Source organism: Macrobrachium rosenbergii, chromosome 19, assembly GCF_040412425.1.
Source record: "Macrobrachium rosenbergii isolate ZJJX-2024 chromosome 19, ASM4041242v1, whole genome shotgun sequence".
NCBI lineage: Eukaryota > Metazoa > Arthropoda > Malacostraca > Decapoda > Palaemonidae > Macrobrachium > Macrobrachium rosenbergii.
The window spans coordinates 14,216,657-14,234,156 of record NC_089759.1 but is presented as its reverse complement, the minus strand read 5'-3'; the positions used below and the strand labels follow the sequence as shown (position 1 = coordinate 14,234,156).

At 37.2% G+C, this 17,500-nt stretch overlaps 1 protein-coding gene across 7 annotated transcripts in view; it reads right to left on the bottom strand.

Moving 5' to 3' along the window:
• Positions 1–17,500, bottom strand: part of LOC136848636 (protein bric-a-brac 1-like) — a 534,479-nt gene that overhangs the window by 474,245 nt on the left and 42,734 nt on the right. For 3 of the 7 annotated variants that reach the window (XM_067121036.1, XM_067121037.1, XM_067121040.1), the window contains exon 2: positions 12,278–12,334. The exons of the other annotated variants lie outside the window; for them this stretch is intronic. In XM_067121036.1, the coding sequence (XP_066977137.1) occupies positions 12,278–12,334 (57 nt within the window). The remainder of the gene's footprint in view (positions 1–12,277; positions 12,335–17,500) is intronic. 7 annotated transcript variants of the gene reach the window in all.

Here is a 17,500-nt window from a genome sequence, read left to right as displayed (position 1 = left end):
GTTCAAGGTAACCGTGATCAGTAATCAGCGAAGGATGTGGCATATATCAGGACAATAAATACGAGGTTATTTGCTGTGAAACACTCACGTATGTACAGACATGTACACATGAATAAATACTATTGGCAATTGTTATCAGTTTCACACAAACATTTGTATACATATACACGCGTGTATAATATATATACCGTATAATTTATATATATATATATATATATATATATATATATATATATATGTATGTATGTATATATATATATATATATACATACATACATACATACATATATATATACATATATATATATATATATATATATATATATATATATATATATATATATATATATATATATATATTATACAAGATACATGTGTATAAATTTGTCATTTTATCAAACAGGTTAACCAAGCAACTTATTACTTAGAGCGAATATTGCTCGCAGGAAAACGTGCTCGGTCATTAGGTAACATGAACCGGTAATACCGAGACCTGCAGCCAACAGGTCATCATTAAAAATAAAAATTCCTAAATGAAATTATACATCGTGTGGTAATGTTTTTTATTATTGATAACTAGGGAACTGGATGGTATCTAGCGGAGATATTTGTTCAGAAAAAGTTACCAACTTTCCAGGACCAACTGTCCTCATCGTCTGGTAGCCGTAGAATGAATCCAGTTTAAATGACGTCCTATTAGATGTGTACATATATATACTGTGTGTGTGTGTGTGTGTATATATATAATATATATATATATATATATATATATATATATATATATATATATAGAGAGAGAGAGAGAGAGAGAGAGAGAGAGAGAGACAGAGAGAGAGAGAGATATATATATATATATATATATATATATATATATATAGAGAGAGAGAGAGAGAGAGAAGAGAGAGAGAGAGAGAGAGAGAGAGAGAAGTAACTACTTATATAGGATATGTATTCCTCATGGGTAAATATCTCACATTCTCATACAGGCACACATTCAGGACGTGAAAACGTTTGGATAAGCGAAAACGAGGGGGCTTGAGGTGGGGTAGGGGAGAAGGGTAGGGGAAGGGCGATCGGATAAAGGGAGATGAAGGCCACATTTTGCTGAGTATATCTCATGCATGTAAAAGTAAAGTACGCGCACCAGTCATGAATTTTGATAACACTAGTAAATTACATCCTCTCTCGGTACCCCGGGGTGCCACTAACCCCTAAAACTCTCTCTCTCTCTTCTCTCTCTCTCTCTCTCTCTCTCTCTCTCTCTCTCTCTCTCTCTGTCTCTCTCTCCACGAAACACGAATCTTTCTGGGAATAATAAATCCACTGCATTTTGCGGGGGAATGTACACGAATGGAAATGTTATGAAGTGGCCAAAAGATAACGATCAAGCAAGACATATACATCATAAATAAGATTACCTACTCAGTCAACAGCAAAAACAAATCTACAAAATCATTCTAATGTAATTAATGAGCATAGGCTGACCTCAAAAAGCATAACTGGGCAAGATTCTCGCCCCCATGCAAAACAGGAATTTCTGCATACATGTATCAGTATCAACCAGTTATATGAGAGAGAGAGAGAGAGAGAGAGAGAGAGAGAGAGAGAGAGAGAGAGAGAGAGAGAGAGAGAGAGAGAGAGAGAGATGAAATCGCAGTTTAAAAACTGCTCGACACTTTCACACCAACAAACGGATGAAAACTAAATGATGCAGATGAAAAATATTTGATATAGTGACTGAGTTTTATTAAAATTTAATGCCATATCATAATACGGCTTTATTAAAGTACCTATTAAAATATTTAATTCATAGCCATTGTATCTTGATATCAAAATGAAGGCATAATATTCTTGGCCTCCTTTCCATTTCACAAAATACTTTATATACAAATATAAATTTGTGGTAGAACACTGGGCTCGGATCCCGACCTGTTCCAGCAGTTGACCTACCTGTGAACTGTATGTATGTATGGATGTGTATGTATGAATGCGCACATGCTCACAGTCTGGTAGCAACAAAACAACTCGATCTTAGGACACGAAGGAACAATAGTAACATCACATTTGTTCCCTTACACAAGGTAAAGGCAATTTGCGGACCATGCGTCCGCAGGAGACAGAAGCTTCGTCCGCCACTGTGACAAATGACAAGAAAGAGGGACGAGGAGAGAGAGAGAGAGAGAGAGAGAGAGAAGGGATTACGGAAACAAGAAAAGAGCAGAGACCTAGGGAGAGAGAGAGAGAGAGAGAGAGAGAGAGAGAGAGAGAGAGAGAGAGAGAGAGAGAGAGAGAGATTACGGAAACAAGAAAAGAGCAGAGACCTAGAGAGAGAGAGAGAGAGAGAGAGAGAGTCTCAATGAATGACATAAGGTTAGGAGGAATCTCCAAGAGGTTCAAAAACATGCATCCTAGGAGCATATCCTTCAAAGGATACCAAGGCAGTTCAGACTGAAATAAAATGTAATTCATGTTAAATGTTTTTTATTTTTAAATTACTCGATGTAAATAGAGCCGTTACAAAAGTTAAACATAATTTATCATTCAAGGAAGCAAAAGGGAAAAACGAAAGGATGATGATGATGATGATGATAATGATGAAAATAACACAGAATCAAGAAAAATCTTGAATAGGAATTTATTTGTGATATTCCTTAGGTCATGGGGATGGGAGCATACACAAAGCAACCTCAGGAAAAATAACAAGAATTTTATATATTTTACTTAGGTAGGACGCTCTTAAAACTGCCAACTTCCCGTCATAACAGCATCGCAAAATTTCAATTCCTGAATAAAATTCGCAAGTAATTCGCCTATAACACATGAGTAAACCAGAGGAAATTAATAGATAAATATCCAAGACATTCCCTCAAGAACTTGGTAAGACCTTGAAAATTGCAACATGAAGAAATAACACAAAACACTATAGGGACATGGGAAGGAAGGACATATAGGAAATAACCACAAGAAATGAGGAAGAACTGAGAGAGAGAGAGAGAGAGAGAGAGAGAGAGAGAGAGAGAGAGAGAGAGAGAGAGAGAGAGAGAGAGAGAGAGGAAGGGAGAAAGAGAGTATCTAAGAGATCGATGACGGATGGCGAGGGAAAGTTTGGGAGAGAAAGAGAGAAGGAGAGATTGAGAATGAGAGAAAGAGAGAACAAATTTACTGATAATGACGTTTAACATTAACATCTCACTCATCTCTCCCTCTCTCTCTCTCTCTGTCACCCTGCGAGAAGCGATAAAGGCAAAGAAAACAATACAACATTATTACAGTTTTACTATCGGATGTCTCGCCGGCACCTTGGGTCCTCTCTTACTCTCTCTCTCTCTCTCTCTTATCCCCCACTTCTCCCCACTTTCCTCCTTCATCACAGACTCCAAGATAGCAAGGAGCTGCGGCCCCCTCCCCACCCCCTCAACCAAACTCCATGCCTCACCTCCCCACCAACACCACCTACTTCCCACCCCCTCCCTTTAGTTGTTACTGCTTCGAGATATGAAATATAATACTGACTACCTTTTTGACGTAAAGATACATGCATTTATTAACTGGTCTTCGTCTCCTTCTTGGGTACATACAGGAAGTTTACAGAAACACACACACACATATATATGTGTATATATATTATATATATATTTATGTATATGTATAATTTATTTACTTATTTATTTATTTAGAGAGAGAGAGACACATACACACACAGAGAGAGAACTGCTCATATTTATCATTGCTATACAGATACTATGGGCTACCTGCCTGTTCTCTGCCACCCCGTAATGAATTCAAGCCTGCCGTAATCTACTGGACTCTTTTTTTTTTTATTTTATTTTATTTTCCTGCTTCCGTTCCACCCCAATCTTCCGTTTTATTATTATAAATAAGTTATCATCTATTTTTCTCACCTTTCACGCCCCCACAACCTCCCAAACCCGTTTTTAGTTTTCTGTAAAAGAAAAGTATTGAGATGGCTCAGTCCGTCCGCACTTTTTCTGTCTACCCTCAGATCTTAAAAACTACTGAGGCTAGAGGCCTACAAATTGGTATGTTGACCATCCACCATCCAAACATCAAACATAACTAATTGCAGCCCGCTAGCCTCTGTAGTTTTTATTTTATTTAAAGTTAAAGTTAACCATAATCGTGCGTCTGGCAGAGCTATAGGACATGCCTCCACCGGGGCCGTGGCTAAAAGCTTCATGGGCCGCGGCTCACACAGAAAACTCGATTGCGCCGAAGAAACGTCGGCGCCTGTTTTACCTGTTATTTTCTTTTAATACTACTTTCATGAATCACCCAGGAGATCAGTAGTAATAGGTCGTGAAATATAGACGGTAAACCAGCTGATATTTCCCGCTGGTAGTGTCTGTCTCTGCCCGTTCGTCTAGCGTGGCGAGGGAGTGAATAAAATGTGCGCTGGTCCTAAATAATAGCTCAGGTCTCGTTTGCTTTAAGTGACGGAAGTTGATCGCGTATGTTTAGGACGGCCGTGGTTAAGTCATGAGTCATGAGCACTTGACGTATTATGTGACGCTTCGCTGAAATATTCATTTTTACAGAAAGGCACCCACGTAGTGTTCGACGCTGATGCGATGCTTATCTTGCGTGCGTTTATTTTTAGATACTTAACATTCGACATACACGCGCCATGCTTATTGTCAATTTTTAGTTCACATATAAATACATGAATTTCTACGAGGCACTTCGCAATTTATCTGAAAAGGAGAAAATGCACAATAAAATTAAGTAATGATCTTAAAACACACACAAGCACAATCATCGCGTATATATATATATATATATATATATATATATATATATATATATATATATATATATATATATATATATATCTGACATGGAGAAAATGCAGAATAAAATTAAGTAATGATCTTAAAATAAACACACATACAAGCACAATCGTGATTATATATATATATATATATATATATATATATATATATATATATATATATATATATATATATATATATATATATATGTACGTGAGCGCTCATGTATCCAAACATCCATTCACAAATATTAACAAAATAATGACCATTACTAAAACGCGCACGAAGTATTGTTGATGTACAAAAAACCTAACCTACGGTAGTGCAGCATCACGTAAACACAACCAAATATAAAACTGTGCCACGGGCAGATTTTTAGGACATAGGATGGACTGGTTAGGACACGGACGGTTTGGGGTGGGGTGGGGTGGGGTGGGGTGGAGTAGGGTGAGGTTGGGTTGGGTCAAGGCAGCGTCAGCGGTCATAGTGGCAGCCCTTAGATGAGTAGGTAAGTGCCTGTCGGCGTGGCAGCAGCAGGAAGCGAGTCAATCACGTGACGCAAAAGGTAATGGCGTCTTTGCCTATTATTTTTTTTTGTCCAAAGAAAAGAATTAAAACGCGTATATAATTATTTACTTAAGAACCACGATTATGAATGCAAGGGGAAAATGGGTTGCTATTGAATTATTGAAAACAATATCTGTTCAATATGAAATGTAAATGACAATATAATTCCTAATTTGATATATAAAGGTAGCAAATGTTTCATGATAATTCATTTTAATGACACCTAATTCTTACCACTGAACTGTCGGATCAAAAAGCTGTGGCTGAACTTTCATCTCCACCAACCCTATAATATAATAATAATAATAATGATGACAATAATAATAATAATATCATCTCAGAAGACCTTCTTTGAAACAAACTTCGTTGAAACATATGGCACTCGACAGCATACAGACTGCCATTCTTTTCAACGAATAATAATAATAATAATAATAATAATAATAATAATAATAATAATATCTCCTTCACTCAACCATGCGAAAATGCGACACCGTGACTTCTGTAAGTAATCTTGTTAGACGTGACTTATACAATAGATGTTACATGTTTACGGATTACGCTCCATTCACTCAAACATTCCTTGTGCAGTGGCGAATGGGATGTACACAATAGAAGTCCAACTAGCTCGAAAATAGCAGCCCTCAACTTCATTCCCCTCGTCCACTTTAGTTTATGGCTTCGCCACCAGAGGCGTTGCAATCAGCTACCGGTCATTGTGCAAGTACCTTTGAATCTTTGAATCATTTTATTAACTATATTTCGTTGCCATTAATTTTCTTTTATCCTTTACTCTTCTTTCCAATTAAATTAAGTTCACTTTAACTAAATCTAACTAGACAAACAACTAAATGTAATTAGAAAAACAACAAAGCGGAAAAGATTGAAAATTATGAAAACTCTTATTCAGTTACTAAGAATTGCCAGAGGGTCCGAGAAATATCCATAGCCTGACGGTTAAGGGCACGTTGTACCGCGGTTAAGGGGATGAAACACTCGAGAGCACCGAACAGAGCAGGTAACCTGAATGATAATCTCCCCCAAAATAGTGAGCTACGTGTTTTGTTATTGGCAAAATATAAATTTTCAAGGATGAAAACTTATATTGCAAACAGAGCTATACTTTTAAATTTTATGTACATATTGGAGAGAGAGAGAGAGAGAGAGAGAGAGAGAGAGAGAGAGAGAGAGAGAGAGAGAGAGAGAGAGAGAGAGATAATTTTAAAGAGAGGAAGAGAGCTATACAAACTTACTTCCATAGCATACACACACACACACATACACACACACACACACACACACACACACACACACACACACACACACATATATATATATATATATATATATAATATATATATATATATATATATATATATATATATATATATATATATATATATATATATATATATAAAAACAAACACACAGAGAGAGAGAGAGAGAGAGAGAGAGAGAGAGAGAGAGAGAGAGAGAGAGAGAGAGAGAGAGAGAGAGAGAGAGAATGATATTTCACTTTCAGAGAGGAAGAGCAACAACTGACTTTCGAGACTGCTGAGGAAATACCAACTTACTTCCATAGAGAGAGAGAGAGAGAGAGAGAGAGAGAGAGAGAGAGAGAGAGAGAGAGAGAGAGAGAGAGAGCAATCGATAGTCAAATACATTCAGCCTGTTTGCGTGCCGGAGGGAAAAAGGAAGCGACTTTCTCGCCGTTTGGAAAAATGACGGCCTCTTAATACCGCGCCTCGTAGCGCTGTCAAATGCTTCTTTAAATGCAAGACGCAAGAGGCGGCACGCAGGCACGCGTCTTGTCGCTGAATGCAATCGTTGATGCGGTTTGTTAATTATTTTGATATAGTTTGTTAATTATTTACCAATGTTAACTTTAACAAGTAGCGCTAAAAAGCTAATTTAAAATCATGTAATATTTATGAACTAATATCATTGCTTCTAATGTACTTACTTGAAAGTGGAAATAAAAAACTATTATAAATAACTATAATTATTACTAATATCACCGTTAACACAGTAATCAACGTCGATAAAAATGAGATAGCTCAATTCTAGTTTATTTGTCATGTCTTTGTACCAATATATTTGCTTTGATTATTCTGTTTTTGACCACCACTAAATTGTTATTAAAAAAAGGAGAACATTTGCGTTTTGTCCTGACTTGCCGCCCGCTCCCCGCTAGGAAATTCGGGCTCTCCTTCAAAATTGGAAAAGACTTTGATTCAAACATATCTAATAAATTTAAATTTCGAAGGCTAAACGGGTATAGCACATCATGGCTGAAGCATTTTCCCAAGCGTATAAGCGTATACGCCAGACAAAATATGAAATAAAACGACTTACGAACTATCGACAAAATTTGTGGCTGGAAAGACATACGATCAATAAAAAAAAAAAATGAACAAATAAAAATGAGATTATTTCATTATGACCTTTACATGAAATATCTTTTTTAAATTTGCAATATTGTCCACTATCATTAAAAAAAACAGCATTCTCCTTCGCAACGTCACATAGGAAACAGGGAAAACCACGCCCACTGACTACATAGGCGATAATCAACATTTGGCTGATTACGTAAATCCGCCGAAAATATGTACTTCCACGAAAATGGGGAAACCCTGGTACCGTCCGTCGAGGTAAATTATGTACGAATCGTCCGCTCTTCAATACTTAACAAAAATTCATTATTGAAGAATGTTAAACTGCCAGCAGAGGGTGTCAGAGATGCGCAAATGAATCTTCAATAAAGGTTATACAGACGATATTACGCTGCCTTCGGCTCAGCTAAGTTTAGATGTGAACTTTTATATGGGGCTTACGCTCTATCCTGTTATTGCTCTTATATCGGATCGTATGATAAATTTAGTTATTTATACTAGTATACATATGTATGTATTAATACATATATATATATTTATATTATATTTATATTATGAAGAGAGAGAGAGAGAGAGAGAGAGAGAGAGAGAGAGAGAGAGAGAGAGAGAGTAACTATTCCTTTGGTACGTAAAGACCATTCTTTATGATCTCCAACTTACAAGTCAATTTATTACTTAATTCATCCCAATGAGAGAGAGAGAGAGAGAGAGAGAGAGAGAGAGAGAGAGAGAGAGAGAGAGAGCCTGTCCAATCCTTGCAGGTGGATGGCAAACGGAGACGACAGCCTTCTCGACCACCTGCCGAGAAAAAGTTTAAGCACCAATCATATTATTAGGGGTCGTCAAACAGATGCATACAGTTCAAAAGCAGGCACTCTCCGCCTTCTTTCTTTCTTGAAAGCAATGTCGTGCTTTCAACTTCACGCTGTTTGTAGGTCTTGGGATTCTTCTAGGAATGATTGGGCAGACGAAATCTATTAGTCATATTTCCCAGATGTATTGAGATACAACCCCACATGTATGGAAATACAACTAACGATACAAAGATGGTCGAAATCGTATCAATATTTTTAATATCTTCCTTAGCAGAACGACGGCGATGACCATGGGCGCTGCAACGCCGGTCTGGAAAACTGCGTAGAAAATAAAGTGATACTTCCGCTTCTTCGTTAGCAACATGGCGATATCGTTTGATGCCTAAACAAGGAAAAAAAAATTTTAAAAAGTATGCGAAGACCACACACCCGGAACGGCCCACATTTAAATCCCAGCGCCGTCGAAGAGGAAGAAGAAGAAATCCAGGCACCAAATGCCAGTCGTCGTTTCCCCTCTTCCCTAGTTCTGTTTCTCCTCTCTCATCCATCTTATTCCCTTCTCTCTTCTCCTCGTCCCTTCCTCCAGCCATCAACAATAACAAGGGTCGTAGTGAACTAAGTCGGCCATTCGCCGGGATTTCAGTCATTTGGCCGACCTCAACTCATAAAGTAGAACAAGGATGGTGTGAGATCGGTCTCTCTCTCTCTCTCTCTCTCTCTCTCTCTCTCTCTCTCTCTCATCAACAATAGATATCAAACTGCCCCTGATTGAAATTAACAATTTAATTACCTACAGTATAAAAAAAGGGAATAAAATAAATAAAATAAAATCCTTAAAGAATTCGCAAGCAAGACCTGGTCAAAACAAACAATTTCCCTATTACCGAATATACTATCGCAAGCAATTACAGAACCAATATATCAAGCACCCATGGCCTCACACCGACAATGTACAGGATGTCCTGCCAGTATCTGTGACAATGGCGCAATTACAAACTTATCTTCCAACCCATTCATAAGAATAACAAAAAGAGAGCGAATGTATTTTTTCCCAGAACAAGTTTTCATAAAACTCCCGCATCCTTCTTCCATTCATTCGTTCATCTGTTCGACGAAGATACAACGCGTCCACGGAGGGGGGTCATTGTGCCTGGCAATTCAGGGGTGATGAAACAAATGAAAAATAAAATTCTTATCACTATTCACTCTCCTTCTTTCTTTCTTTTCTTTCTTTCTATTCTAGACTGGAAATGCGAATTATCTCTTTCATCGCTCTCACTCCCAAATCAGGTTCCTAAGATTTGATTACGGAAAAGTATAATCATATATATGAAGGCAATAAAGTGCATATAATTAATGCATATGAATTACACCATAATACATATAAATGGATTCTACCAAGATGTTACCAAAAATCTCCTTAACACGGAAATCAAATATATATATATTCATATTTGATTTATATTATATATATTTATATATTATCTTGGTAGAATCCATATATATTTATGATGGTGTATATATTCATATATATATTAATATATATATATATATTTATTTATATATATATATATATATATATATTGGTATATATGATATATATATATTCATATGATTAATTTCTATTCATCATAGAAGTCGTTAATTTATATAAATATATATATATATATATATATAACTTCATATATATATATATATATATATATATATATATATATATATATATATATATATATATATATATATATATATATATTACACACACACACATACATAACGACTTATGATAAACAAAAATTATCATAGAGAAACTGACTCCATTTGCTCAGAACGAAAGCGTGAAGAAGCCAATTATCTCGAATCGCTCTTCATTAAAGGAACTCTTCTGTTAACCCCTCAAAATATACACCGAATCTAAACAAAATACAAACCTTTCATTATACAGCCAAACGTCAACAATCCCGAGAGAAAATAGAGAGAGACAAAGATCTAACTCTACACAAATATTTATTTCTCTCAGAGAAATCTAACAAACAAACACACCCAAACTTCCCCACACGAAATCTAAACACAACAATCTAACTTTTAATAAGGAATAATAAACATAACTCGAGAGCTATATAATAAATTAACAAACGGTAAATATTTACATCTAACCAAAACAATGCGGGCAAATGAATATGATTTCCAATCGTGATTGCGCGGTTTGCCCCCCAGGCCACCATTTATATTCGGACAAATAAGAACACGTCACATCTTGACCTCCATTCAATACTGATATCAAAAGCGGCAAACGCAAGTACACTGGACAGACCGCAAAATCACATCCCGTCTTGAGAGGCTCCTACGGTACTTTTATCCGTACTTTTCTTCTCCCTTCAAATGAACTCCGGGTCGGGAATTTTTCAACAAAGAGAGAGAGAGAGAGAGAGAGAGAGAGAGAGAGAGAGAGAGAGAGAGAGAGAATCCCCTATAACCCATTATAATTCAAAGTGGGTGTTTCGAGCCATTAGAGTCATCCAGAGAAACAGTCTTGGTGTGAGCCTGTGATATGAGTTGTAATAAATCAAAACTGGGGTTCCTATTTCCCTCATCCATACTTATTACGGGGAAGGAGGATGTGATTCGTTATGATACGTACAACAAGACTTAATAATTCCCTTGACTGTGGGGCGTCCGCCATTTGGGGCCCTATGTCAGGGTCGCCGTAAGACTCACATTCGCCTGCGCCGCCCTTTATTTTTCATCAGAGGTCGGCACGCCACCATGACCCCTCGGACGGGTTGAGCTAAGGGCCAAATCCATTTGCGGGGGTGACCTGTTTTCATTCAGTGCGACTAAATAGGAAGAACATGTATTGTTAATATGCTTGTACGGAGAAGTTGAATAATAACTTCCAATGCGTTAACACAATGCGACTCGGATTCAGGTGGATGCCTTTTCAGCGGACAGACCGACGGACCGACGGAATGAGCACATTCACGCCGGCGAACCTAATGTTGTAGAGCAATGTTAAAGAGCGCACAATGGTGACATAAAATACACAGTTTGGTCCCTGGTGAAATGCTAGACGCAGGAGACCCCGCGACAGGACGCGTATGTTTGGATGGACCACAGACACACCCCTTCCCTCCCTCCCTCCCCCCTTCCATCCTCCCCCTTCCCCTTTCCTCCATACCAACAGAGAGAGAGAGAGAGAGAGAGAGAGAGAGAGAGAGAGAGAGAGAGAGTAGAGATAATATAAAAACAAAAGGGGAAGATATTAACTCGGCACTTTATATGAAGAAGCGTCAGAGGCAAAAACTATAGCCACCGCCGTAATCGCTAAGCGAAGGAAAGGAGAACTTCGCACAGGGAAGCGAAAACGAAAATAACATAACAAGACTTACTTTGATAATAAACATATAAACATATGATGCTGGTGCGTTCCAACCAAGTCGGCAGACCGCTTGGAATTCTACACGTTGCCGATTGTCCGTAAAGAGCTAAAATCGACCAAAAGCGATTCGGTATAAGAATAATTCACTGTGTAGCCTCATTTACTTAAACAGGGGATCACAGAAAGAATTCTTAAACTCAGGAATATTACGGGATTTCGGGGAACAATGAAGTTGGCGGTGAATTCCGATCGAAAGCCTTCTACGTATCTTTTCGTTGCTGTAACATGACCGTTTCTTCCACTTCTGAACAATAAACATCAGTGTCCCCTTACCTTAAAGATTCCATTGAATGATGAAATCGCAGAGTGAAAATTATTAAACTGGTTGCTCTGAAAAGTAAAGAAATCTAATTCAGGCAAGGTACGGGAGGGTGTGTCAAAAGGTAATACTCATGGTCAAATAAAATGTGAAAAAATCAAAACAAAATTAACAAACAAAAAAAATAAAATATGAAGAGGGGAAAGAGAGCCAGGCCAGTGTACCGTCAAGCTCAAGCGGGGAATTTGAAGCAAACTGGGCAAACCATTCTGGTGAATCCAAGAGCGTACAACTCACCAAAGGGCATGAAACAAAAGCGATTGCAGGTCAGGTCAAGGTTTAAAGACCTTGGAACAGGTCACAAAAAAAATATAGTAAATGTAAGCTTGTGTAATGCGACATCATCATACGATGCATCTGAGTTTAAACAGTCCCAAGGCCAAATTTCCTTCTTTGTGATGGCACCAATCATGATATATATATATATATATATATATATATATATATATATATATATATATATATATATATATATATATATATATATATATATATATATATATATATATATATATATATATATATATATATATATATATATATATATATATATATATATATATAATCAACAAATACCTAAAATCGTTGAGCAGTCATCTAATTCTTGAAGAATTATATATATATATAAATATATATATATATATATATATATATATATATATATATACACATAAAATCAACCAAATACCTAAAATCGTTGAGCAGTCACCTAATTCTTGAAGAATTGTCTACACATAAATTTACAAACACACATACAATACGGTGAAATGCGCACATTTACGCTCATCAATAATGCCACACTTGTGCACATGAAAACAAAGAACGAAGGCGCACACGAACCTGCGCATTCAGGCTTACTCGCACACATGCATGTTTACAATTGTTACGGCCATCGCTATCGCGCTTTTAAAATCAAACTAACAATGCGAGGATCGTGATAATGCAACCCGCTGAAATTCTGCACGGACATAAACACCCGGGAAAAATGGGCGCATCTAAAACACGTCGACATTCACCGAATAAAAATAAAGAGAAACGGGAATACGGCATCACCAGATGCTTGGGTGGGGGGAGGTGAGGAGAGAGAGAAGAAGGGAGGGGTTGTTTGTGTCACCGCCGACGAAATCCAACCTCCTCGCCGACGGCCTCCCTTAAAAAAAAAAAAAAAAAGCCACGCCCCTTTCGTTGAGGTCGGCTTCTCTACAGCAGTGTATTTAGGGCATTAAAATGGCTTATGGTTTCTCGCTATCTCTTGCAATGAAGTTTCCACTGCGGCAGTTCAGCCGACAAAGGCTAAATTTTAACAGAGCACTTTTGCTAACAATTTTGTATACACATAAAAGCATCACAAGAGAGGAGGGGTAGGCATTGTTCGCATATTGCATGGAACAGACTACGTATGTTAGTGCATATAGATATACTGTAGATATATATATATATATATATATATATATATATATATATATATATATATATATATATATATATAAAACATATATATATATATATACATATACATATACATACATACATACATACACATATATATATATATGTATAAAGATAAATATATATATATATATATACATATAAAAATATATACACTGTATATAGACTGTATATATAATATATACTGTAAATCTTTTTCTATTTACTTCAAGAGCGTTTCATATTCAGCAAACCGGCGAGAAATTGTGCAATTCCTTCAAAAGAGAAATCGAGGCAGAGAACTAACTAAAGCCTTGTCCCTTGAGGGACAACAAGAGAGGGGGAGAGGGAGTAAAAGGAAGAGAATTGGGGGCAGGGGGAATAAGGGGAAGAGGGAATGGGGGGAGGGGAGGGGGCTAAAAGCCAGACCCAAAAGGAAGTCAAGTGACTGGTGGAAGACATTCGAATATAATAGAGTATTCCAGCATAGCGCTGAAGATCGATTTCACTAAATATCTGGTCGAAGGAAACTGTATATTTTTACAAGCATTAACAAAACAATTCAACAAGCTTCAAACATAGAAAGGAAAACATTTAACACCACAATCTATACACGCATCCAGTGGAAACGGAAAGCAAACATCTTGGTTAAAATTTTCTAAAAAGTCTACCAATACAAACTAATTTTCCATAATTTGTTTAACGATGAACTGACCCACTTCAGCTCCCGCGATGACTGTCAATACAAGCTACTGTACATTATCTTAAACGTTTACGCGGAACACTTAGCGCTTAAGTGTCTTCCAACAAGATGCAAAAAACGTAGGCCTATTGGTAATACCGTTACAGTTAAACTTTCTCCCGTTTCCTTACTGGTTTATGTGATTTTCCAGCAAGCCTAATGATATGCTGCAAAAACATAGGCCTATATGTAATGCCGTTACGGCTAAACTTTCCTCCATTTCCAGATAAGTTTGTGACGAACATCTGTAACACTAAAACACTTTTTTATATACCGAACGTTTGCATCTTTAATAGCCTGGGGTGAGAATATTTTCCCTCGTACAAAAAGAAACGATTCCTTCTAGGCTGCGACGCAAGAGGAAATATGAAAATTTAAGTGTATCGGAGATTCTCCCAGTACAAGAAATCAAGCTCAGGACAAACCACGACTTACAGGCATCTGGAAATCGTGAGATCGTAGACAGCAGGTCTCTTGCATGCAAAGGTGTATGCTTACTTCTGTTTCTCTTCTTTAAAGGCCTCTGTGCTCTGAAGGTTTCAAAATAGTTACGCATAAGAGATACAGTTCGTAAATGAAAAGTAAACGTGCAATTACATGAAAGTATTAGGTATTATGTGCATCCAACGGTAAGGTATTCGAAAGCAGATATCTAGGCAAGAGACAAAAATGTCGAATCCCCGTAATATTAAGTATATTATTTATTGATAATAATCTAAACAGGATATACTGATGAATCTATTCACATAAACGCATACATTTAAAGGATCGAAACTTCTGCGCATTACTGACTTGGTTAAAGAGATATATACAGCAAGAGTTATCATCTACCGTTATTATTAATGTATAAAATATATGTAATGACAGCACACAGCTTTCAGTGTAGCGGTACCGAGCAATATACAATGGTCACAGGTAACTCGCATACGCGAACAGTTGGATAAAATGCATTATTGATGACGGTAGCCACAAGTCCGGATGACAATGCACCAAAATGCAAGGAACGAGAGAGAGAGAGAGAGAGAGAGAGAGAGAGAGAGAGGAGAGGAGGGGAGGGGGGTGGGGGTGGGGTGTTTCTTAACTTTAGTCACCATAATAGCGCATCATTGTACTGGAAATAGCGGCGTCAAAATTGTTGACATTGAGACTAGTCACTAGGAACAGTCACTGTAGCCTTTTTGCACGCTGCATTATGAATGCACAGATTTACAATCTCTCTCTCTCTCTCTCTTCTCTCTCTCTCTCTCACACCTTATGTGTTAGGTAACCAATGAGTCATGCGCGTCGCCTTATTACCACGTAAGGTCGTTGATTTCACAGCTTGTCGGGCCTTATATCCGGAATTCCTTATACTGCTCACGGACAAACTCTACAGGCCCCAAGGAGTCACCTTTCCCAACACCCCTTATCACTCCACCTGTGAACCTGCAGGGTGAACCGCTGTGACCTTCCGGCACTGTTTGATTAAATGATACGGTCAGCCCATAAACAGGTAACACATGGCCAGGCGGCGATTAAACAGCGTTATTTCTCAGATGCCCGTTATTACGTGAGGCGGTAACGGACATGACGATGAAGTTGATAAATAAGAAACAAAGATACACAACTGCTCAATTAAAGCTCGAGAGTAAATACCAATTACTAGCGATGTATAAATTTTTAGCAAAATTCTCTAGAATTGTTCCTTCCCGTACAATAACGACATGGTCCACCCCTTCTACGCTAACTATGCTCTAAGCCATTCCCGCTCCCCCAACCCCCTCCCTGAGATCACCCCCAATTCACGCAGCAACGTTCGGGCGCATATATAAAAATGGAAGCGGCGAAGTTATATTATTTACTTTAATAAAACTCCCGAGAAATATTAGGAGCCAACATCGACCGGTAAATAATATATAAAATATTGAGAACGGTTTGGCAAACTTCCCCTCCATTATAACTTGCGAAACATTATCAATAATAAATTCACATATAAGTGTTGCCAACAGTGGCTCTCTCTCTCTCTCTCTCTCTCTCTCTCTCTCTCTCTCTCTCTCGCCTCTATTATTGCGGGCACTATATTTCCAGCGAAAGCATTAAATGCATAACAATATATATGATAAATAACGCCGAGAAAAGACGATGGCTCGACTAAACACGCTTCTGAACAAATGCAGCAATCTCCCAGTTTATTCTGAGCTCCGACGAATAAGGCACAAGACGAAATATTACTCAATCTCTACAAAGAGGTAGGCGAACGAAAGGTATTTCACAGAGTTAAGAATTACCAAAGGAAGGATATAAGAATAATGTATGAAGAATGAAATTATTCAACAAGATGAAAAACATTGAGTTAAAAAAATAATTCGCGACAGTAATGAAGCTAAAAAAACACGATTAATTGAAAAATAATATACGAATTCATCTGGAATATATATATATATATATATATATATATATATATATATATATATATATATATATATATATATATATATATACATGCTATATACATGTAATATCTCAATGCTAATATGTAAAAAATAATTCGAGAAGGTAAAGAAGCTAAAAAAAAAAAAAACGTACGATTAATTGAAAGACAATATACTGATTCACCTGGAAAATATATATATTTCCAATCATAATATGATAAACTCTTTTGCCGACATTCAAAAAAAAAAAACAAAAAAAGAGGGGCACCCAAGGCTCTAACAAAAATCCTTGCAATAAACGTCAGTCAATCTATCATACATAACACTGAGCTGTTATATTAATTTGGCCATTTGGAGACTAGGCAGTTGCTCATTAAATATAATGACCCACTATCAAAATACTATAAAACATTGAACTCTACTCCGGCCCCTCCCCCACAAACGGACCCCCCCTTTCAAAACGGACAAATAAATCACATTGCCCATTTATCACGGGCAAGTCAAATTCAGCGAACACTAACGCTACATATGTACATACTTGCACACGTGGAGACAGAAGGATGCACAAGTGTGCGTGTCTGTGAGAGAGAGAGAGA